Below are 17,350 nucleotides of genomic sequence, written 5' to 3' on the forward strand. Positions count from 1 at the left end.
GTGGTGGTGGTGAAAAGAGAAGGGGGAGATTCACTGTATAATTATTGTATTTCATTATCATTAATCTCCATATACCCAATTAGAATTAAACTTGAAGTGTGTATGTATGTTACGTGGACGAGTGTGAATGGCTCTGTGTGTGTGTGTGTGTGTGTGTGTGTGTGTGTGTGTGTGTGTGTGTGTGTGTGTGTGTGTGTGTGTGGATGATGAGTACGTAACTGCGTGAGATGTGGGTGTTATAGTTGCGTGGAGAGCCGTACGTATGATAATGTTAATGAATATGTACTTGGCAATGTGTCACGTGTATGTCTGTGTGGAGTGGATGGCTGTACACACACAAACAGACCTATAACACTGTGGATCACTATGTACGTATCCATGTGTGTAGTAGCGTGGATACATTGCGTGTACACAGCGACTGAACCTCGTGGAACAGTCGGCACACAAAAAAACAATGGGTTGCAATCAGCGCCAGGCAAACACGCGTGGCCCAGCTGTGAGTCTCGCTAATCACTAACAAGTAATGAGTAATGGCTTGGTAATCCTTCGTGTCGCTAAATATTACTCACGCTGCGATCAATATTTCACGTCACGTCAGCGAGGAGCGAGTGTGTGTGTGTTACCTTCGAGCCAAGGGAACGGGGGAGGGGAGAGGAGGGGGTTACCAGGGAGGCATCAGGGTCTTGGCACACCTTCCTCCCTCAGCCTTGACACACTTCATCAGTAACTAAAGGATAAGGGGAGATTGGGGGAGGGTCGCTCGTACTATTACCAGCCAAGGTTGCTTCTCTCACGCTCTACTTTCCCATATATGTTATGGTCCATATTCAGAAACACTTTGCTCTCTCTCCAGGACTATTTTCCAAGACCACAGAAGTGATTAGCGGGGTTTTCAAGAGTGTTTCTCCAGTTGATAATGTAGAAATCTTGTTAATATTCCTTTAGAACCGTAAAAAAAAAAAAAAACCTTAAAAACGCTTTCCTCTCACCAGGACTATTTTTCAAGGCTACAGCGGTGATGAACGGGGTTTTCAAGAGTGTTTCTATTGGTAATAATGTAGAAATCTTGTCATTCTGCCTCTAGAACCGTAAAAACACCTTAAAAAACGCTTTGCTCTCTCACTACGACCATTTTTCAAGGCTGTAGAGATGATTAGCGGAGTTTTCAAGAGTGTTTCTCCAGTTAATAATGTAAAAATGTTGTTAATTATCCTCTGGAACCATAAAAAATCTTTAAAACTGGCGTAAATTTAAATAAACTCTCTTGAATAAGTGGAGGTGAGGCATAGAAGTGTTTGAGAATACAAGTCTATGTTTTTGCCCCACTGTGCAGAATATATGGACATTATTCTTCAACTAACAACAGAACTGTTTCCAAAGGCCACGTGGATGACAGGTCAGCTTCTCGTGGGTATTTGTTTCTCAATAACGAATGGACTTGTATTCTTCGCACGTTGTTCTGTCATAAGAAGTATTTCTAAAGGCCACATAAGTGATTGGTCAGGCTGGCATGGGTGATTTATCGCAATGATGATGCGGAATTACTGTTAATCCCTTCAGTACCTTGACGTGCTTTCATATTCATTCTGCTTAATATTTGGTGATTTTATACAGCTTCAGAAATTTACATGTTGGATGAAATAGTGAAGAATGAGGCCATTACTATTCTGACCTCCATAGACCCTTCCTAATGTCAATAAAATCGTCTAATCTCACCCAAAACGCAAGTTAAAATTGAGTCACAGTACTGAAGGGGATTAAATTATCATTGGAATCATGAAAACATCCTTACAACTATAAACAGAATCATGGAAACGCTCTTAAAAGCCACAATTTCCACTAGCGCCTGGCGTAAGTACAGGATAAGAGGCCAAACTATCTGAGAACACTGGCCGTATAGCCCCGTGAGGGTTTAGCGAAGCAGGCAGTTAATTCTGGATATGAAGTTTACTAGCACCTTCGTCATTCACTTCAAAGAATCAACATGAATAAGTAAACGAATGAATAAAGAAACCGCCTCGTAAAACTTCTCCTTCTCCTCCTGCTTCTCCTCCTACGTGTTAATTATTCGCAGGGAAGATCGAGGAGGTAAGCGGAAAGTTAATGGAATGGAGGCCAAAGACGAGCTGTGCCACATTGCCACTATTAATTATCTGAAGTTTTGCTGAGGGGTTAATGTTATGAAGGCCACAGACAAGTAATGGATTATTCTCACCACTGCCCGTCTCTCGTATCATAATCAGCACAATCCCGCTTCGCTAAGGGAAGGAACATAAACATTTCAATGTAGAGACAGTGATCAAGGGAGGACCACGATTTCTTCCAGCAGTGTTACCATCACAAGCAGCGACCCTTAAAATTTTTGCTACTCGACTCGTCCTTCACTGACTTGTAGCACTGTAAAAACTGCTTGTGTTGAGAAAAAGGTAAAAGAGAGTTTAATTTTGCCTTTTCTACCTAGATTACCCGTGTAGCACTGAAAATTGCTGGTGTGGAGAAAGAGGTAAAAAGAGAGAATGGGAGATTAATTTTGCCTTCTTATTTTAGGTTGCAGATATATGTTAAAGAGTTTAGTGTGACAATAACTCCTGTAGCACTGTAAAAAATTGCCTAGGTGGAGAAATAATATGAAAGGAGAGAGATAATACGTTAATTTTGTCTTTGTTTTAAGGTCACAGATACGTTTAAGAGTTTTGAATGGGAAGAAATGAGTGGATAGTCTTTCGCGATGCATAAGAAAAATTGTGTAGCAGTGGAAGGGTTCAGCGTTTCCGTGTCACTCCTCCTCAATCTCCTCTCCGTATTTTACGTGAGACAAACCAAGACTCCAATGTGTTGCCTCATATTGGACCATATTATGAAGCACCTCTACGCCGCACCTCGCCTACTTTCAAGCACAGGGTTATAAGAGTGTTTTTACGGCTCCAGTGGCAGACTAACACGATTTGTACATTACTGGCTGAAGAAACGCTCTTGAGAACCCGACCAATCATCTCTGTGGCCTTGAAACATCGTCTTGATGAGAGAGTAAAGCATTTCAGAACACGGGCCATTGTCGTCATGAGTAGAGATTAGTAAATGAGCTCCGTGCCTCAGTCCGGCAAAGAAAGGTCAGTTTTAATAACCTGGCCACGATAAAGCGTCCCTGGAGTTATTGACAGACTGAAGCAATGCATAACAGTGACGGCCGCTGCTGCAATAATTAGACTGTGAGCGATACGTCTTGCTGGCACGAGCGAGACACAGATAGTACACGATACGGGCCTTGCAGACTCATCCCCGTGACACGCACCACCCGCACGAACGATAAACAGATACAAGTACACACAATAGGCGCTTCACGAACTCATCCCCCTCACACGCACCGCACAAGATACACAGATAGGAGTGCTTACAACTTTCGCCTCACAAATATCTCCCTCTCAAAAACTAATGTGCTTCACCTCCGCTATTTCAAAAGGCTTTTACTTAAATTTGCAAGTTTTGAAGGTGTTTTTACGGTTCTAAAGGCAGATTGACAAGATTTCTATTATCAATTGGAGAAACACTCTTGAAATCCCCACTGATCATTTCTGTGGCCTTGGAAAATAGTCGTGGTGAGAGATCAAAATGTTTCTGAATACGGACCCAGGGATACAGAGAATACATACCGTACGCGTCTCCCAAAACACTCTCTCTCTCTCTCTCTCTCTCTCTCACGCACACCACGAAAGTTTCACAAGTAGAGTACACACGTATCATACTTAGCGTCTCTCCGTTCTATGCAACGCTGCTTTGTGTTAGTGGCTTTGATTATTCGTGTATTTCTTGGTTTCCTTAGTGATATTAACCCCTTTAGTACCAGGACGCATTTTCATATTCATTCTGGTTACTATTTGGCGATTTTTAGACAGCTTCAGAAACTTATGTGGGGATTAGAATAGTGAAGGCTGTGGCCATGTATCTTCTGACCTCCATACATCCTTCCTGATGCAAATAAATTCGATTTATCACACCAAAAACTCAAGGTAAAAAAAATGCGTTTCAGTACTGAAGAGGTTAGGAGCGATGTATTTCTGGTCCATAATATTGGTAAGGGGTCAAATAAAGTATACTAGGTGGTTAATTCCGTCTGGTGAAGCTGGTAGTCATTCACTGGTGTACCTGCGACTACTGAAAGGACGAGTCGCAGTGTCAGTCTTGTGGGAATTTCAGGAAATGCGTATTAATAAAACTCACGCGATGAAGATTTTTTTTTTTTTTTTTAACTTTTTACCTTCATGTTTATAATACCTGACAGAAAATGTTGGAAAATATAAAGCCTGTTTATTTTCTTATCTCTTTCTTCTTTCATATTCTGAGACTTAGCTCGAGAGAATTACGAATAAGAATATCTCGGAATGAAATATAACCTGTAAAGTGTATTGAAAGACTCCATTGCTCGTTGTCCCCTTGATTTAATGCACCCAGGAGACCGACGACCATGGCTGCTGCATCATACTGAAGCACAACAATCAATAAGTTAATTGCGTCCCCCTACTGCTTGTGTACCGAGGTGCTGGCGTGGCGTGCATTGCTGGGTAACGTCATATCTCCCCGCGCCGCTTCTCTCCCTCCCTCCGTCCCCACCACATCCACCACCACCTGTCTGCTGCATGTGCTGTGTAGTAATGGCCCACACGTACTGTAGTTCAACCTGGTCTAAGCCTGAGTGATGACGCAAAACTGTGTGTGTGTGTGTGTGTGTGTGTGTGTGTGTGTGTGTGTGTGTGTGTGTGTGTGTGAGAGAGAGAGAGAGAGAGAGAGAGAGAGAGAGAGAGAGAGAGAGAGAGAGAGAGAGAGAGAGAGAGAGAGAGAGAGAGAGAGAGAGAGAGAGAGAGAGAGAGAGAGAGAGAGAGAGAGAGAGAGGATTAACACTTTTCTACGCCATTAAAATACGTACTTCAATAGTTTTTTTTTTTCTTTTCTGTTATGCATTTCTTACACCATGTTAGAATGTTGTTAATGGCACAGTAGTTCCCGCCACGTGACACCCAGTAAGCCATGGTGGAATCCCGCAAAGACACACGCAGGTACAGTATTTCTCTCGCATCACGCCTTGTTTAAGAAAAGGAGTCATAAATCAGAGGCAATTCCTGGTGTTAGTGCATGTGTGAGGCCGCAACACGCCACACAACACCGCCACCCTGTCTTGCATTGCACCACCAGCCTATAGTGATCCTAGTGATGCGCCCTCCGCCCTGACGGTGACACCCTCATTATGACAACCTTGCCTGACTGAAGGACGCAGCCTGGCCCAGTGGCGTGCGTCTCTTGTTTGTGGTGTCACGCTGTCCCCCACACCCCCACAGCCCCACTACTCCCACCACGCACATTAACACATTAACAGGTAACTGCACCCACACACTGGACAGGGTGACAGGGACGCGGGGCAGCGGTCAGCAGGAAAGGAGCAAGGTCACGTTTAGCGCGTTCCGTCTCTGTTCTATAAAGTGATGCAGACACAAAGAAGACCTCGATTATGTGATACAGGGATACGATTTGCAGGAAGGCCGTGCTCTAGATAAGGGGAATTCCTCGCCCGTATTCTATATGGAGGGAAGGAAGTGATGATAGCAAGAAAGGAAAGGAGAACAAAGGAAAGAGTGAAGCGACAAGGTATATTTACAGAGAGAGATAGGAATAGTTGCAGTAGTAATAGGATAAAAAGTGATAGTTTAATGTTCTGAAGGAGAGAGAGAGAGAGAGAGAGAGAGAGAGAGAGAGAGAGAGAGAGAGAGAGAGAGAGAGAGAGAGAGAGAGAGAGAGAGAGAGAGAGAGAGAGAGAGAGAGAGAGAGAGAGAGAGAGAGAGAGAGAGAGAGAGAGAGAGGAAAAGATAAATATAATCACCATATGTTATTTCGAGGAAACTAGTATATAGTGTATAAATATAACAGCAATATGAAAAGAAAAAAAAAAAGAAAGAAAGACGCATCCCTCCCCCACGCACATACTATATTAATTAACATTCACATTCGAGGTTTCAATTTATCACGTTGAATAATGCAAAATCTTTAATGGTATACGTAGCACTCGAGGCCCGTGAACTCTGCACAGACGGTCTGTATTCTAAAACGCTCTTCTCTCTCACCACGACTATTTTCCAAGACCACAGAGATTATTAACCGGGTTTTCAAGAGTGTTTCTCCAGTGTATGATAATCTTGTCACTCTGTCTCTAGAACCGTAAAAATATCCTTAAAAAATCGTGTAAATTTTGATGAAGTCTTTTGAAATAGTGGAGGTGAAGCGCAGAAAAGTTTGAGAACACGAGACACAGACACGTGGGGCGCAGCTCAGGACAACGCCGCGACTCGTACATCATTCAACAACACTCTTGACGGACTGTGGTCAGAGTTACAAGGGTTCTGACAGGTACAGTATACATTCCCTTGGCACTTTGGTGACACTCATAGTCGCTCGCAGCTTCCCCTATTGCCTTACGTTCTTAATCTCTTCAGTACCATAACGCGCTTCCATATTCATTCTATTTACTATTTGGTGATTTTTGTACTACTTCAGAAACTTATGTGATGATTAAGATAGTGAAGACTAGCCATTAATCTTCTTACCTCCATAGATCCACAATGTCTAATCGTATACAAATCTCAAGGTAAAAATGTGTCCAAGTATTGAATGAGTTAAAATGTGTGTGGGATTAAAATAGTGAAGATTCTGGCCATTAATCTTCGGACCTCCATAGACCCTTTCCTAATATCAATAAAATGTCTAATCGTACACAAATCTCAAGGTAAAAAATGTGTCCAAGTATAGAAGTTAAAATGCGTATGTAAGATTTAACGAATATCAATAATGGGGAAAAACAGAGAGTGTCTTGAAACTGGGTAATCATTTCTGTGGCCTTTGAAGATAATCGTTATGAGAGAACAAAGCGTTTCAGAATGGCTACGTGTCTTCACTCACTCCCTCCCTCACTTCACGCCGCCACATTACTGTTAATTGAGGCTCTTGATGTTAATTTTCATCAAACTAAGTGATCAGTTTCCAGGCAGTGAACTATGAGTCTCAGGTCAAAGGAAGACTGGAATCAGGAACTCGTTTTACCTCGCATATATTAAAGTTAAAGAAAGGAAGGTTTTGAAGGAAGAAAATAATACTGTCCAGGAAAAGGGGAAAAAAATACTTGAAAATGAATGAGCTTTGCATGTAAGAATGGAAAAGAAAGCACCAGCAAGAAACTGCTTTACCTCAGTTATTTTGCAGTAAATAAAACATGACAGTTCCCAAAAAGTAAAAAGTAAAACTTCACAGAACTGGTAAAAAAATGAATAAAGATCAAGTATTATACCACGCGCGCGCGCGCACACACACACACACACACACACACACACACACGGAGAGAGAGAGAGAGAGAGAGAGAGAGAGAGAGAGAGAGAGAGAGAGAGAGAGAGAGAGAGAGAGAGAGAGAGAGAGAGAGAGAGAGAGAGAGAGAGAGAGAGAGAGAGATTCCTTTCTCATAACTTTTTATTTTTTCTCCTTTGAGTTACGTGTGGCAGTGACCTCGCCCGGAATGACCTCGCGTGGCCTTCCTGTGATCCCCCGGGGCTGAATGACTACCGTGACCTGCCGCCTTGCCAAGGACGTCACGTGACTGGCATCGAGCCGCAGCACGACACCGTGCTAAGCAATCCCGTCACACCAATGGAAATGACAATTTTCCCTGCACCCAGATGTCTTGACAGAGAGAGAGAGAGAGAGAGAGAGAGAGAGAGAGAGAGAGAGAGAGAGAGAGAGAGAGAGAGAGAGAGAGAGAGAGAGAGAGAGAGAGAGAGAGAGAGAGAGAGAGAGAGAGAGAGAGAGAGAGAGAGAGAGAGAGAGTCACCTCACACAAGTGGAAATGAGATGTTTTTCGTTGTGGGATTAGAGAATTTGTACGCTTTACATTTTTTTCAAGCTCCGCCTCCTTTCTTTTCACCTTATTCCTTGCTGCATGGGACGACTTCTCTCACGGAACAGGAGGAGAAGAAGGAGGAGGAGGAGGAGGAGGAGGAGGAGGAGGATTGTATAAGCGCTTCATGTGAAAAGGGTAACTCTGAAGGTTGTGAACGGGAGTAACATAGATAAACAGTAACTTACACAGTGGTGGTTGTTAAGGTTGTGTCCCAGGCGACACACCACCACCACCACCATTCGCCGCCCGTTGCGCGGCTGCAGGGGTCGGCAATTGTGTTGCAGGGGAGTGCCATGCGAGGCCACCAGCTGTCTGAACTGCTGCGGCTGTATTTGCCATAGTGACGCCGCCCTTGAAGACAGTCCACACCAGAACTGCGCTGCAGGGCGGCGTGGTGAGGGAATCTTCGTACCGGAAGAAGTCATCCACGTTGTCCGACAAATGTCTCGCAGGATGACGGGTGGGATCGTGGAAGTCTCCTGAGGCTTGAGGATATTCGTTCCAGGCCATCAAAAGGCTGGACGCCCAGCAAGGCCACGCCTCTACTGGGCCGCAATGCCTCACCCTGATTTCCGTGACCCTCGCGAAATTGCACAAGTGCAGATCCCTTGGGAACGTGACACCGTCCACAGTGTGCTCGAAGCCCCGGCTGTTTGTTGTGGCCGAGTGGAAATGGAACGAGTAAAGACGAACAGTGTGTCAGGGAGGGCGTCGCCTGTCAATGAGGCGTCACTCATTGGCGTCACCTTCACGGAGTGTTCCGTATTGGTAACCTTGGTGGATAAAGGCACAAGGCTGTTTAGTTGTGGAACATGAAGTGTTCCACAGTTGTGCAGGGAACATCCTCATCGCCACGGGCGACTGTCTTAACTTCCCACACTCAGGGAAGGCTGCGGGCCATGTGGTAGGCCCACAGCTTGCCTGCACCATGTGGCGAGGCGAGGGACTGTTGCCGCTACCACCAGCACCATGGGCACTAGTATCTCCACAGTGAAATATTTAACGGGATGTTTGCCTTCTATATCTGGCTTTTAGCTCTTTTCTGTTTCCTATTTCGTGTTGTAAGAAAAAAATAAAAAGATGCAGTGTGGATGAGGACGCTGGCGGCTGCTCATGACTACCACCACAGCACACAATGACAGGCGGCGGACACAGGAAGCTGCGGCGCGGCTGTGAAGGCAATGAACAAAATAAAGAATAATCCATGCGGGTGTCGTGATGGTGGTGCAGAGGTCGTGATGGTGGTGATGGTGGCGGTGCGGGTATAATGACGGGAGATGTTGAGGTCGGTGCCGGTGGAGCTGAATGGTGATGTGTGGCCAGATGATGGGGATGGTGAGCGCTGGTGTGCGAGGGGCAGGTAAAGGTGATGTGTATGGATGGGTGGGGGGGAGGTGCAGATGAGTATCGGTGCAAGTGAGAGTAATAGTGAGTGATGGTGGATGATAGTGAGAGACTGTATTTTTCCAGAGGTAGAAAAGTTGCAGTGAATAAAAGAATACTAAGTAGGTAAAGAAAAAAGCGACATAACTTGTGATTACAGTAGATGATGCTAATGTGGCGGGCGGTGTCTTACTTGTTGCACGTATTTACATACTCGAATGTTTGACGCCATCCGTGCAGCTCTTTTTTAAGCTTTACTGGATGTGAGGTATTACACTAATTTATATTTACACGCGGCAACAGACCCGCAACTCGCCCAATGAGACTGTGCAGGGAAAGAACTGCAGCTAATATCCCGGACTTCCTAGACGGTTTCATTTTAATTGCATGCACTACAGTCCAGCAGTTTCCGCTCCTAACACGCTAGTGACTAACATTTAAAGGATCATTTACCAAAGGATGACGATGACTCAGACAACAAATCTTACCGTGAGCTGCTCTGCCTTCTTCTTGACGTCTTGCTTTCTCGCCTCCGCCATCTTGAGTCGCCCACGAATAGTATACTAATGCAAGACGACGTATTATAAGAGTGTTGCGTGAACCGTGACCCGGTCGTTGCCACCACGTGTCCAGGTCACCATGGCGGGTGTGAGGAGCAGACTCCCATCTTGCATCACACCATCGCCAGGTGCTGGCCGCATCTACCACACCACAGAGTCACACAGCACCTGTCGCCAATAATCAGGTGCACGTGGAGGTCATGGTTCACACTAGGATGTAATAAAGGGGTGTCCTGCAGGTCACACGCGAGGTCCTGCGGTGATCCTTCCGTAGCCACACGCTGGGCAACCCCGCTGCCATTCACTGTGCATCCAGACCCGACAGTCCGGGGATAGTGTCCCCGAGGCACCTTGATCTTACTGCTGTGACGGCACACACACCACTGAGGCACTGACTCACTCTGCAGTCTGCGCCGCTGCTCTCCGTGGCGCTCACTATATGCTGGCCTCGATCGCTGTCTTCATTGCTCCCGCTCACACCTGCGCTCTCATACAGTTTGCCATATTTGCCTTGACGACCACTGCTGCCCTAGTTACGCGTATAATACACAATATATACCTAGTCTCTCTCTCTCTCTCTCTCTCTCTCTCTCTCTCTCTCTCTCTCTCTCTGACTGGTTACATTTTCTTATTTAGTCTAACCACTAAAATGGAGTACATCGTGTTCTGTTTCCTTTCCCCTGAAGCCCTGAAGTCTCCATCCTTGGGAACGTCTGCCAGCGCCAAATGCAGTGCAGGCAGGAATCATGTTCATTTCCCGCACGGAATGACTGCTCCTCACATTTCAAACATCTGGTCAAATTATTTAGCTTGTGTCAGTCCGAACGTTACTTTTCTTGAGTCTGCTTGCATTTAACATGTTCCTAAAAGAGCGATCACTTCTATCTCTCAAACAAGCGTCTTATTGCCTTGATTTCCTGCTCACGTAAACTCTTTAGGTCTGTCCTCATAGAGTAGATGTAGAGATATTTGTGCACTCACAACTTTAGACCACCAGCACGGCTTGCATAAAAGGAAATTTTATTAGATGCCATATCCGGAATGGTAAAATCTAATCGACGCGCTCGTTTCATTACTATATCATTAAAAATTCCAACATAGAAATCTGTTATACAGCGCCCTCATGATATTCCCACCCCTCAAGTTCCATATAGCAAATCTTGCCCTTGTAACACCAGTTTTTCTTCATATTAATGGGAAGCAGTTGCATGAAAAATCACTGCATTGTATGTTAAGAAACAAAACTGTCACAGTTTTGCACACCCTGAGTTCGCCGAAGCTATAGTTTTGACGAAGCCGCCTCGCCGAGAGTGTTCCGAGTGACGAAAGTAAACACAACAGTGTGACAACACACGTGTCTGGCTCTGCACTTATTGAGTGGTGAGGCAGCGAGGACGACCATTCCACCCCATTGCATTCTGACATATGTGTGACATGGAGAGCAGGATGAATAATAAGAAGCCCCACTCGGTGCCCGTGCCGCAGCTGTATAAGGAAGCCAGCAAGATACTGGGACAACTGGAGAGGAAGGAAGGCTCCCTCAAGACGCTCGTGTACGGCGGCAAGTACAAGGTGAGCCAAGGAACGTAGTGTATCATCTACATTACCGAGATACCGTTGGAGTAGAGTGCATTTGTTTAGTGTTGTGAGGTAACATACACAGGCCAGGTAAGGACTATTGAGATGGACACCGGCACATACTGCACGGCAGCCACATGACAGTGCAGTGTCTGCCGCAAGGTATTCCTCTCACCATCCGCTCCTGTATCTCCTTGTCGTATTTGTTAGTGCACCACATTACCTCTCAGTGATTGAGGACATTATAAAACTTATAGATTTAGTGTGGAAACTAAAAGATGTTTTCTTGATTATATTATTAAAAAAAATTTGATTAGAAAGCTTCAGATGTTCCTGTTTTTTCCATATTTTGTCAAGAAAATTAAATTTTGAGAGGAAACAAGATAGCTTTGTTTTGTTCAATATTTTACTAAGAAATCTCATAAACTGAAATAACCGTTGCTGCATGTGGGAAACACTGGATGTGTGAAGGCACCCATAGCAATACATGACCACCGAAACCATTGTGCAGCATTCCTGCCATTGTGATCTTACTATCAGTGTGGCTGCTGGAATGGCAAGACTGCAGCGTTTATCATATTGTACTTAGTATTCCTTAACCTCTATCACTTCTATGCAGCTTTTAAACATCAGCACTCTTTATTATACTCTTTCTTCATTTCCATATTAAGAAAGTTTCATGCTTTTTTTTCAGAACTTCAAGAAGATTTATGCTTTGTTGTCTAAAGCATGGAGTCAGAGGTCTGAGATTCAGCAAGTGCTGGCTGCATCCAAACTGTTTCATGACCAGCCAAATTTTAAGTAAGTGCCTTAATTAAAAGTACAAGTATTTTCTGATATACAATTCACTGTTACATAGTATTTCCCTTCAATGATGTTTGTATTTTGCTACCTTGGGTTTGCTTTGGGTATGTTTTATTTTTATGATATCTTGAGTACACAATCATTTGCTCTGCATGCAAAAATAGTAAAATTCTCAATGTTTTAATAGGGGCATATATATATATATATATATATATATATATATATATATATATATATATATATATATATATATATATATTCATTCTTAAGTCTGCTATACAACCATTCTCTTTATGATTAGATCTTCAGGAAGCTAAGCCAATTGTGTATCAGGGAATAACTGTAATACAATTCCAATATGTATCACGTAAGTTGATATTATCCCACGTAGTGTCTTTACTCAAATTGCTTCTCCTTGCATTTATGTACCTACATTTAACACATGGTATACAGTATAATGTTTTCATTGTTATCTATATTTCTTTTTTCAGTCCTCATCTTGCACACATTCTGACATCTGAATTACTGAATAAAGGTTTTCTGTCAGGCAACTGCAAGCCTATTCAAGTTCTTCTTGAATATGAGGAAAAACTCAAGAGCTTGGCAGCCCACCACCTCACTGATGTAACACCAAAGCAGCATAATCATGAGAGTGAGTTCATTTGTATTTAATTACTTTATGATAATATTTATCTGTATAATGTATCACTCCATCTGAAAGTATCCCTCAGTGGGTGACAATGACATAAGAGCCTTCATCTCTCCCCACTCTAACATTACATTCTTGCATGTTCAAGAACTTGCCTTACAAACACCTGCTCAGTGCTCAACACACTTTGAAGGATATTGTTACTTCTCTCTTGCTAACTTTGATTTTTTATATTAATTTGAATTTAGATACCAGTTTGAAAACCCATGCTTTATCTTTTGTTATTTTATTCACAGATGGCCTCCCTCGATATGTCCGTGTCAACACTCTGGTATCATCAGTGGAGGCTGTACACGCAAAGCTCTTCAATGAAGGCTGGCGACTGACCAGTTATGACAGAGGTCATACTACCTATGATGATTTTCTGTATTTAGTTGAGGTTAGTCGTATGGTAGTTTTGTAATCTGAAATGCCAAGATCCGCAACTCATGTCTGGCAGCCTAGGAAGATACTCTCTCTCTCTCTCTCTCTCTCTCTCTCTCTCTCTCTCTCTCTCTCTCTCTCTCTCTCTCTCTCTCTCTCTCTCTCTCTCTCTCTATATATATATATATATATATATATATATATATATATATGGTATACCATGATTCTTTAATTGTAATATTTGTTATGGTGCTAAAATATTTAAACATTTTCTTATTTGTGCATTTCAATTTCAGAACCTAGAGGAGTATTGCTACCTGATTGACTATCACATACAAGACCTGCTAGTCTTCCCTCCAAGTACACCATTTTGGAATAGCTCTTTGTATAAAAACAGTGTAATTATTCTTCAGGATAAGGTAAGTGATCACTTGCATGATTGATGAATATCAGATGTAATTGCATAAGATCATGTAGTATTCTTATGAAGCTGTCACTGCTGTTTCTATTGCAGCACCACATGTAGTGCCTACTTGAGAACTAGATTTTCCATCAGGTAGAGTTGCATTATGATTTCAGTGTTCACCACCAGCTTTGGGTATTACCCTTTTTTAGTGACCAACCTGGTGAACATTTTTTTTACTTTATATGCGATTGCAGCTCTATTTGCAGTAATGATTTTCAGGCCAGTTGCTTACCAGTCTTCCTCAGCAGCGTTAAAGCTGGATCCTGTGTCCTGGACGCTTGTGCTGCTCCAGGGAACAAGACGTCACAGATTGCGGCTGCCATCAATGATTCTGGGTACTTTTAATTTTTCTTATGGTTTTACTATTCAGCATTATAGTTCAGCAATGCTTGACATTCCTCTCTCATGACACTACCTTAGCAACAAAGATACTGCCACCATGATGTGTTGTCTGAATAGTCTTCATCCATCTTGTCTCAGTGTTTGGAAAGGATAGGCAATATACTAGTCTGAGTTGCATCTCAAAAATATCCTTTGAGAAATTAACAACATGCTCATTTTGCAGAAAAATAATAGCTTCAGAGAAAAACTTCAAGCGTTTTAAAACTTTAGAGAAGCTTCTACAACAGAGAGGAGTAACATGTGCCCGTGCCATAAACCAAGACTTCACAAAGCTGCCTTTCAAGTTGGTTGCTCGTGTTAAGCACATCTTTGTGGATCCAACATGTTCATCCAGTGGTAGGTAGAATGGTTGATACCAGATGCAACAGGAAATAAGACATGACACTACAATTTTTTCAATTGTACATATTTCTTTGGAGATTTATTCAAATATGGTATAACCAAAATATTATTTACTACATTGACTGTGAAGTAATGGTGGCTTTAACTCTCAACAGGTACTGACTTACATATGGATGAAATAGGTCGTGAAAGGCTAGAAAGACTGGCTGCATTCCAGATCAGCCTACTCCTGCAAGCATTGTCCCACCCAACTGTGCAAGAGGTTGTGTATTCCACCTGTTCAGTCCATGCAGAAGAAAATGAAGAAGTTGTTTGGTCGGTCCTCAGGCAGCATGAGGAATTTGAATTAGAAGATCTTGGAAGTAAACTGAAGGGATGGAAAAATTTTGGAAAAGAAGATTATGAATTTGGCAAGTGTTGTTTAAGAACAGTACCTGATATAGACAAATGCCATGGTTTTTTTGTAGCAAAATTTATTAGGAAAGAACTTACTTCTAGTTCAAACTCATTATGGGAGAGCAAAAAGAATGAGGAACCAAGAGAACATGAGGCAAGTGATGACATGGACTATTGTGTCAAGAAGAAGAAAAGGAAATTTAAAGATTGAATGTCAACATGACCCATTTTTGTGTGGCAAGCCCTGTAACACTGCACCATGTAGAATTTTATAGTTTTAATGATGGTAGCTTACACATTTCACAATAGTATGAAGCTTCAGATTCATACAGAATTTTTCAGTTATGAAATATGCTGCATTATTAAGTTGAGCATAAAAAGCTTTCCTGGTATATTTCACAATTTTACTTACCATTTGTATGCCAAAATTGTGTGTTAGCCCTTCAGTAAAGCTCAGTTAGCACTTTTGATAAAGAGACTAAAGCTGTGGCTATGAAGAGAAGAGAATTATTTCTGGACAATTAATGGTCTAAAAACATAACCATTGCAGTAAAACGGAGAGAGAGAGAGAGAGATGTGTCCACTTGTAGCCTAACCTTTATCATTATTCTTTCACTATTATGTCTCCTCTGCCTCTGTCTTTAACTAGCTTATTATAATGTTCAGGATTATATATATCTTTAGTAGTTTTCTTCCTTACTACCAAACATATTATCATCATTATCATCAGCATCATTACTCTCCTATTTCCTTTTTCTATATTTTATTTTTGCTAAAGAGTATTTTCTTCCTATGCTGCCTAACTTTCCACTCAATCACTTAATTCATGGCGAGGCAGCAGGGATTGTTCTATCAGACTGTTATAATGCATAAATATAGCATGACATGTATGTGAGATTTTTTATGCATATAGATATACAATAAACAAGAAATATATTGTCTTTTTTTAGTACATAATTTTCCAGAACCAGCACTAACCTCTTCTTTCGTGTTGTGTCTCACTGGCTAGAGCTCCTCTGGCTGACTATATTAAAGTTCACATGATAGCATGCATGAGAATTAAAGTATGGTCTATACCATAGACTTTGCAACCTAATTGGGTCCATGTGCATTAAAAGGAGGGTCTGTGTGCAAAATTTGATTAGACTAAGTAAAAGAAAGTAAAGTCAACACCATTTTCTTTGTTTTAAGACTGCCTGCCTAATATTTCAGCAGGTCTGCCAACACATGTTAAGTATCCAGAGTCTATGCATTGCCATAAATTAACTATTAAAATTGCAGACATCAGCGATACCTGATATATAGTGAAATACATGTATATGAATGAAAAAAAATCTATTTATTTACAGTTGCTGCAGTAACAAGGTTACAAGGCCTCGAACAAGTGAACAATAATCAAAACTTACACCTATATCAACGCAGGTTAAAAAGAAAAGACTGGTGTTCAACATGAAGTGAGTCATGCCGCAAAGGGAGAGCTGGGAGGATTAACTCCATAATTATAAGACCATGTAAGGGAACCAACAGCTAAGTGGGCCTTCTTATGTATCACTCTATGTTCCCCTTGGCTAGCTTTCCCTTCTTAGTATCTTACATTAAAAAAAAAAAAAAAAAAAAAAAAATCAGTATAAAAATGTAGCAGAAATATTTTGTACAGTTTAAAGGTTAACAGAGGGTGTGAATGGTAAGTGCGCCATACATGGTGAGGCAGCATGTTGAAGGCCCGAACACCACCACCAGCCTGACATTGACAGCTGTCAGCTGCCAGAGGGCCATTCACTCACTATATTCGGCCACCTCAAGGCACAGCTCAGTTCTAGTGAGACGTCATAGAATGATGATGGCCTCTTCCCTGGGCATATAGCACGCACGCGCACACATACACACACACAACGATAATAATGCTGCTGCTGTTGCTGGTACTACTACTACACTCCTTCACACATTTCCATTCACCATTTCTTCCTTCTATCGCTATACTTTATGTATTTCAGGTGGTAAAAAGCAGGAAATGTCCGGGAAACACTGTAAATTCAAGGAAATGTAGATAAGTTGGTTGGGAGAGGTCCTGGTCTTGCTCATAGTGGGTGCCAGGCAGTCTGAACATGGGTATACATAACTATCGCCTTATTTAACACTGTAATGGGCTGTTTCTATTTTGGTGGTTAATTCTGGCTTTGCTTCACTCTCTGTGTCTGGAAACACAGGGGAGTATAGGTAAACATTGGTGGACTGACCTGTATAGAAGGCACGACTGTGGCCTAATATTTACGTACGTAATTAATTTTAAAATTCACGAGAAGAAAAAAAGCGCCCAGACTGGAATGCACTACATTTTTAGACGCAACAAATACTTTAAGTAATAACCAAAATATAATAACGTTACCGAGTCGTTTGTTTACATTGCGAATTCCAAC

At 42.3% G+C, this 17,350-nt stretch overlaps 2 protein-coding genes and 1 long non-coding RNA gene across 7 annotated transcripts in view; 2 read left to right on the plus strand and 1 right to left on the minus strand.

Annotated features, from left to right (window-relative positions):
- The window catches only part of LOC123507086, a 50,573-nt gene extending 42,753 nt beyond the window's left edge, over positions 1 to 7,820 (plus strand). Inside the window, exon 3 of the long non-coding RNA XR_006675581.1 lies at positions 7,523 to 7,820. This is a non-coding gene — a long non-coding RNA (uncharacterized LOC123507086). The remainder of the gene's footprint in view (positions 1 to 7,522) is intronic.
- Positions 1 to 10,269, minus strand: part of LOC123507084 (kinesin-like protein KIF19) — a 49,034-nt gene extending 38,765 nt beyond the window's left edge. For all 5 annotated transcript variants that reach the window (XM_045259640.1, XM_045259637.1, XM_045259638.1 and 2 more), the window contains exon 1: positions 9,802 to 10,269. In XM_045259640.1, the coding sequence (XP_045115575.1) occupies positions 9,802 to 9,852 (51 nt within the window). In that variant the 5' untranslated portion in view covers positions 9,853 to 10,269. The remainder of the gene's footprint in view (positions 1 to 9,801) is intronic.
- A 241-nt stretch (positions 10,270 to 10,510) lies between these two features.
- LOC123507085 (28S rRNA (cytosine-C(5))-methyltransferase-like) lies at positions 10,511 to 15,870 on the plus strand. Its single transcript, XM_045259643.1, has 8 exons — positions 10,511 to 11,445; positions 12,146 to 12,252; positions 12,747 to 12,907; positions 13,201 to 13,343; positions 13,624 to 13,746; positions 14,013 to 14,128; positions 14,359 to 14,531; positions 14,693 to 15,870. Exons 1-8 carry the CDS (start codon positions 11,299 to 11,301, stop codon positions 15,142 to 15,144), a joined length of 1,422 nt encoding a protein of 473 aa, XP_045115578.1. The 5' UTR covers positions 10,511 to 11,298; the 3' UTR covers positions 15,145 to 15,870.
- The last annotated feature ends 1,480 nt before the right edge of the window (positions 15,871 to 17,350 follow it).

Source organism: Portunus trituberculatus, chromosome 21 (assembly GCF_017591435.1).
Source record: "Portunus trituberculatus isolate SZX2019 chromosome 21, ASM1759143v1, whole genome shotgun sequence".
Lineage (NCBI taxonomy): Eukaryota > Metazoa > Arthropoda > Malacostraca > Decapoda > Portunidae > Portunus > Portunus trituberculatus.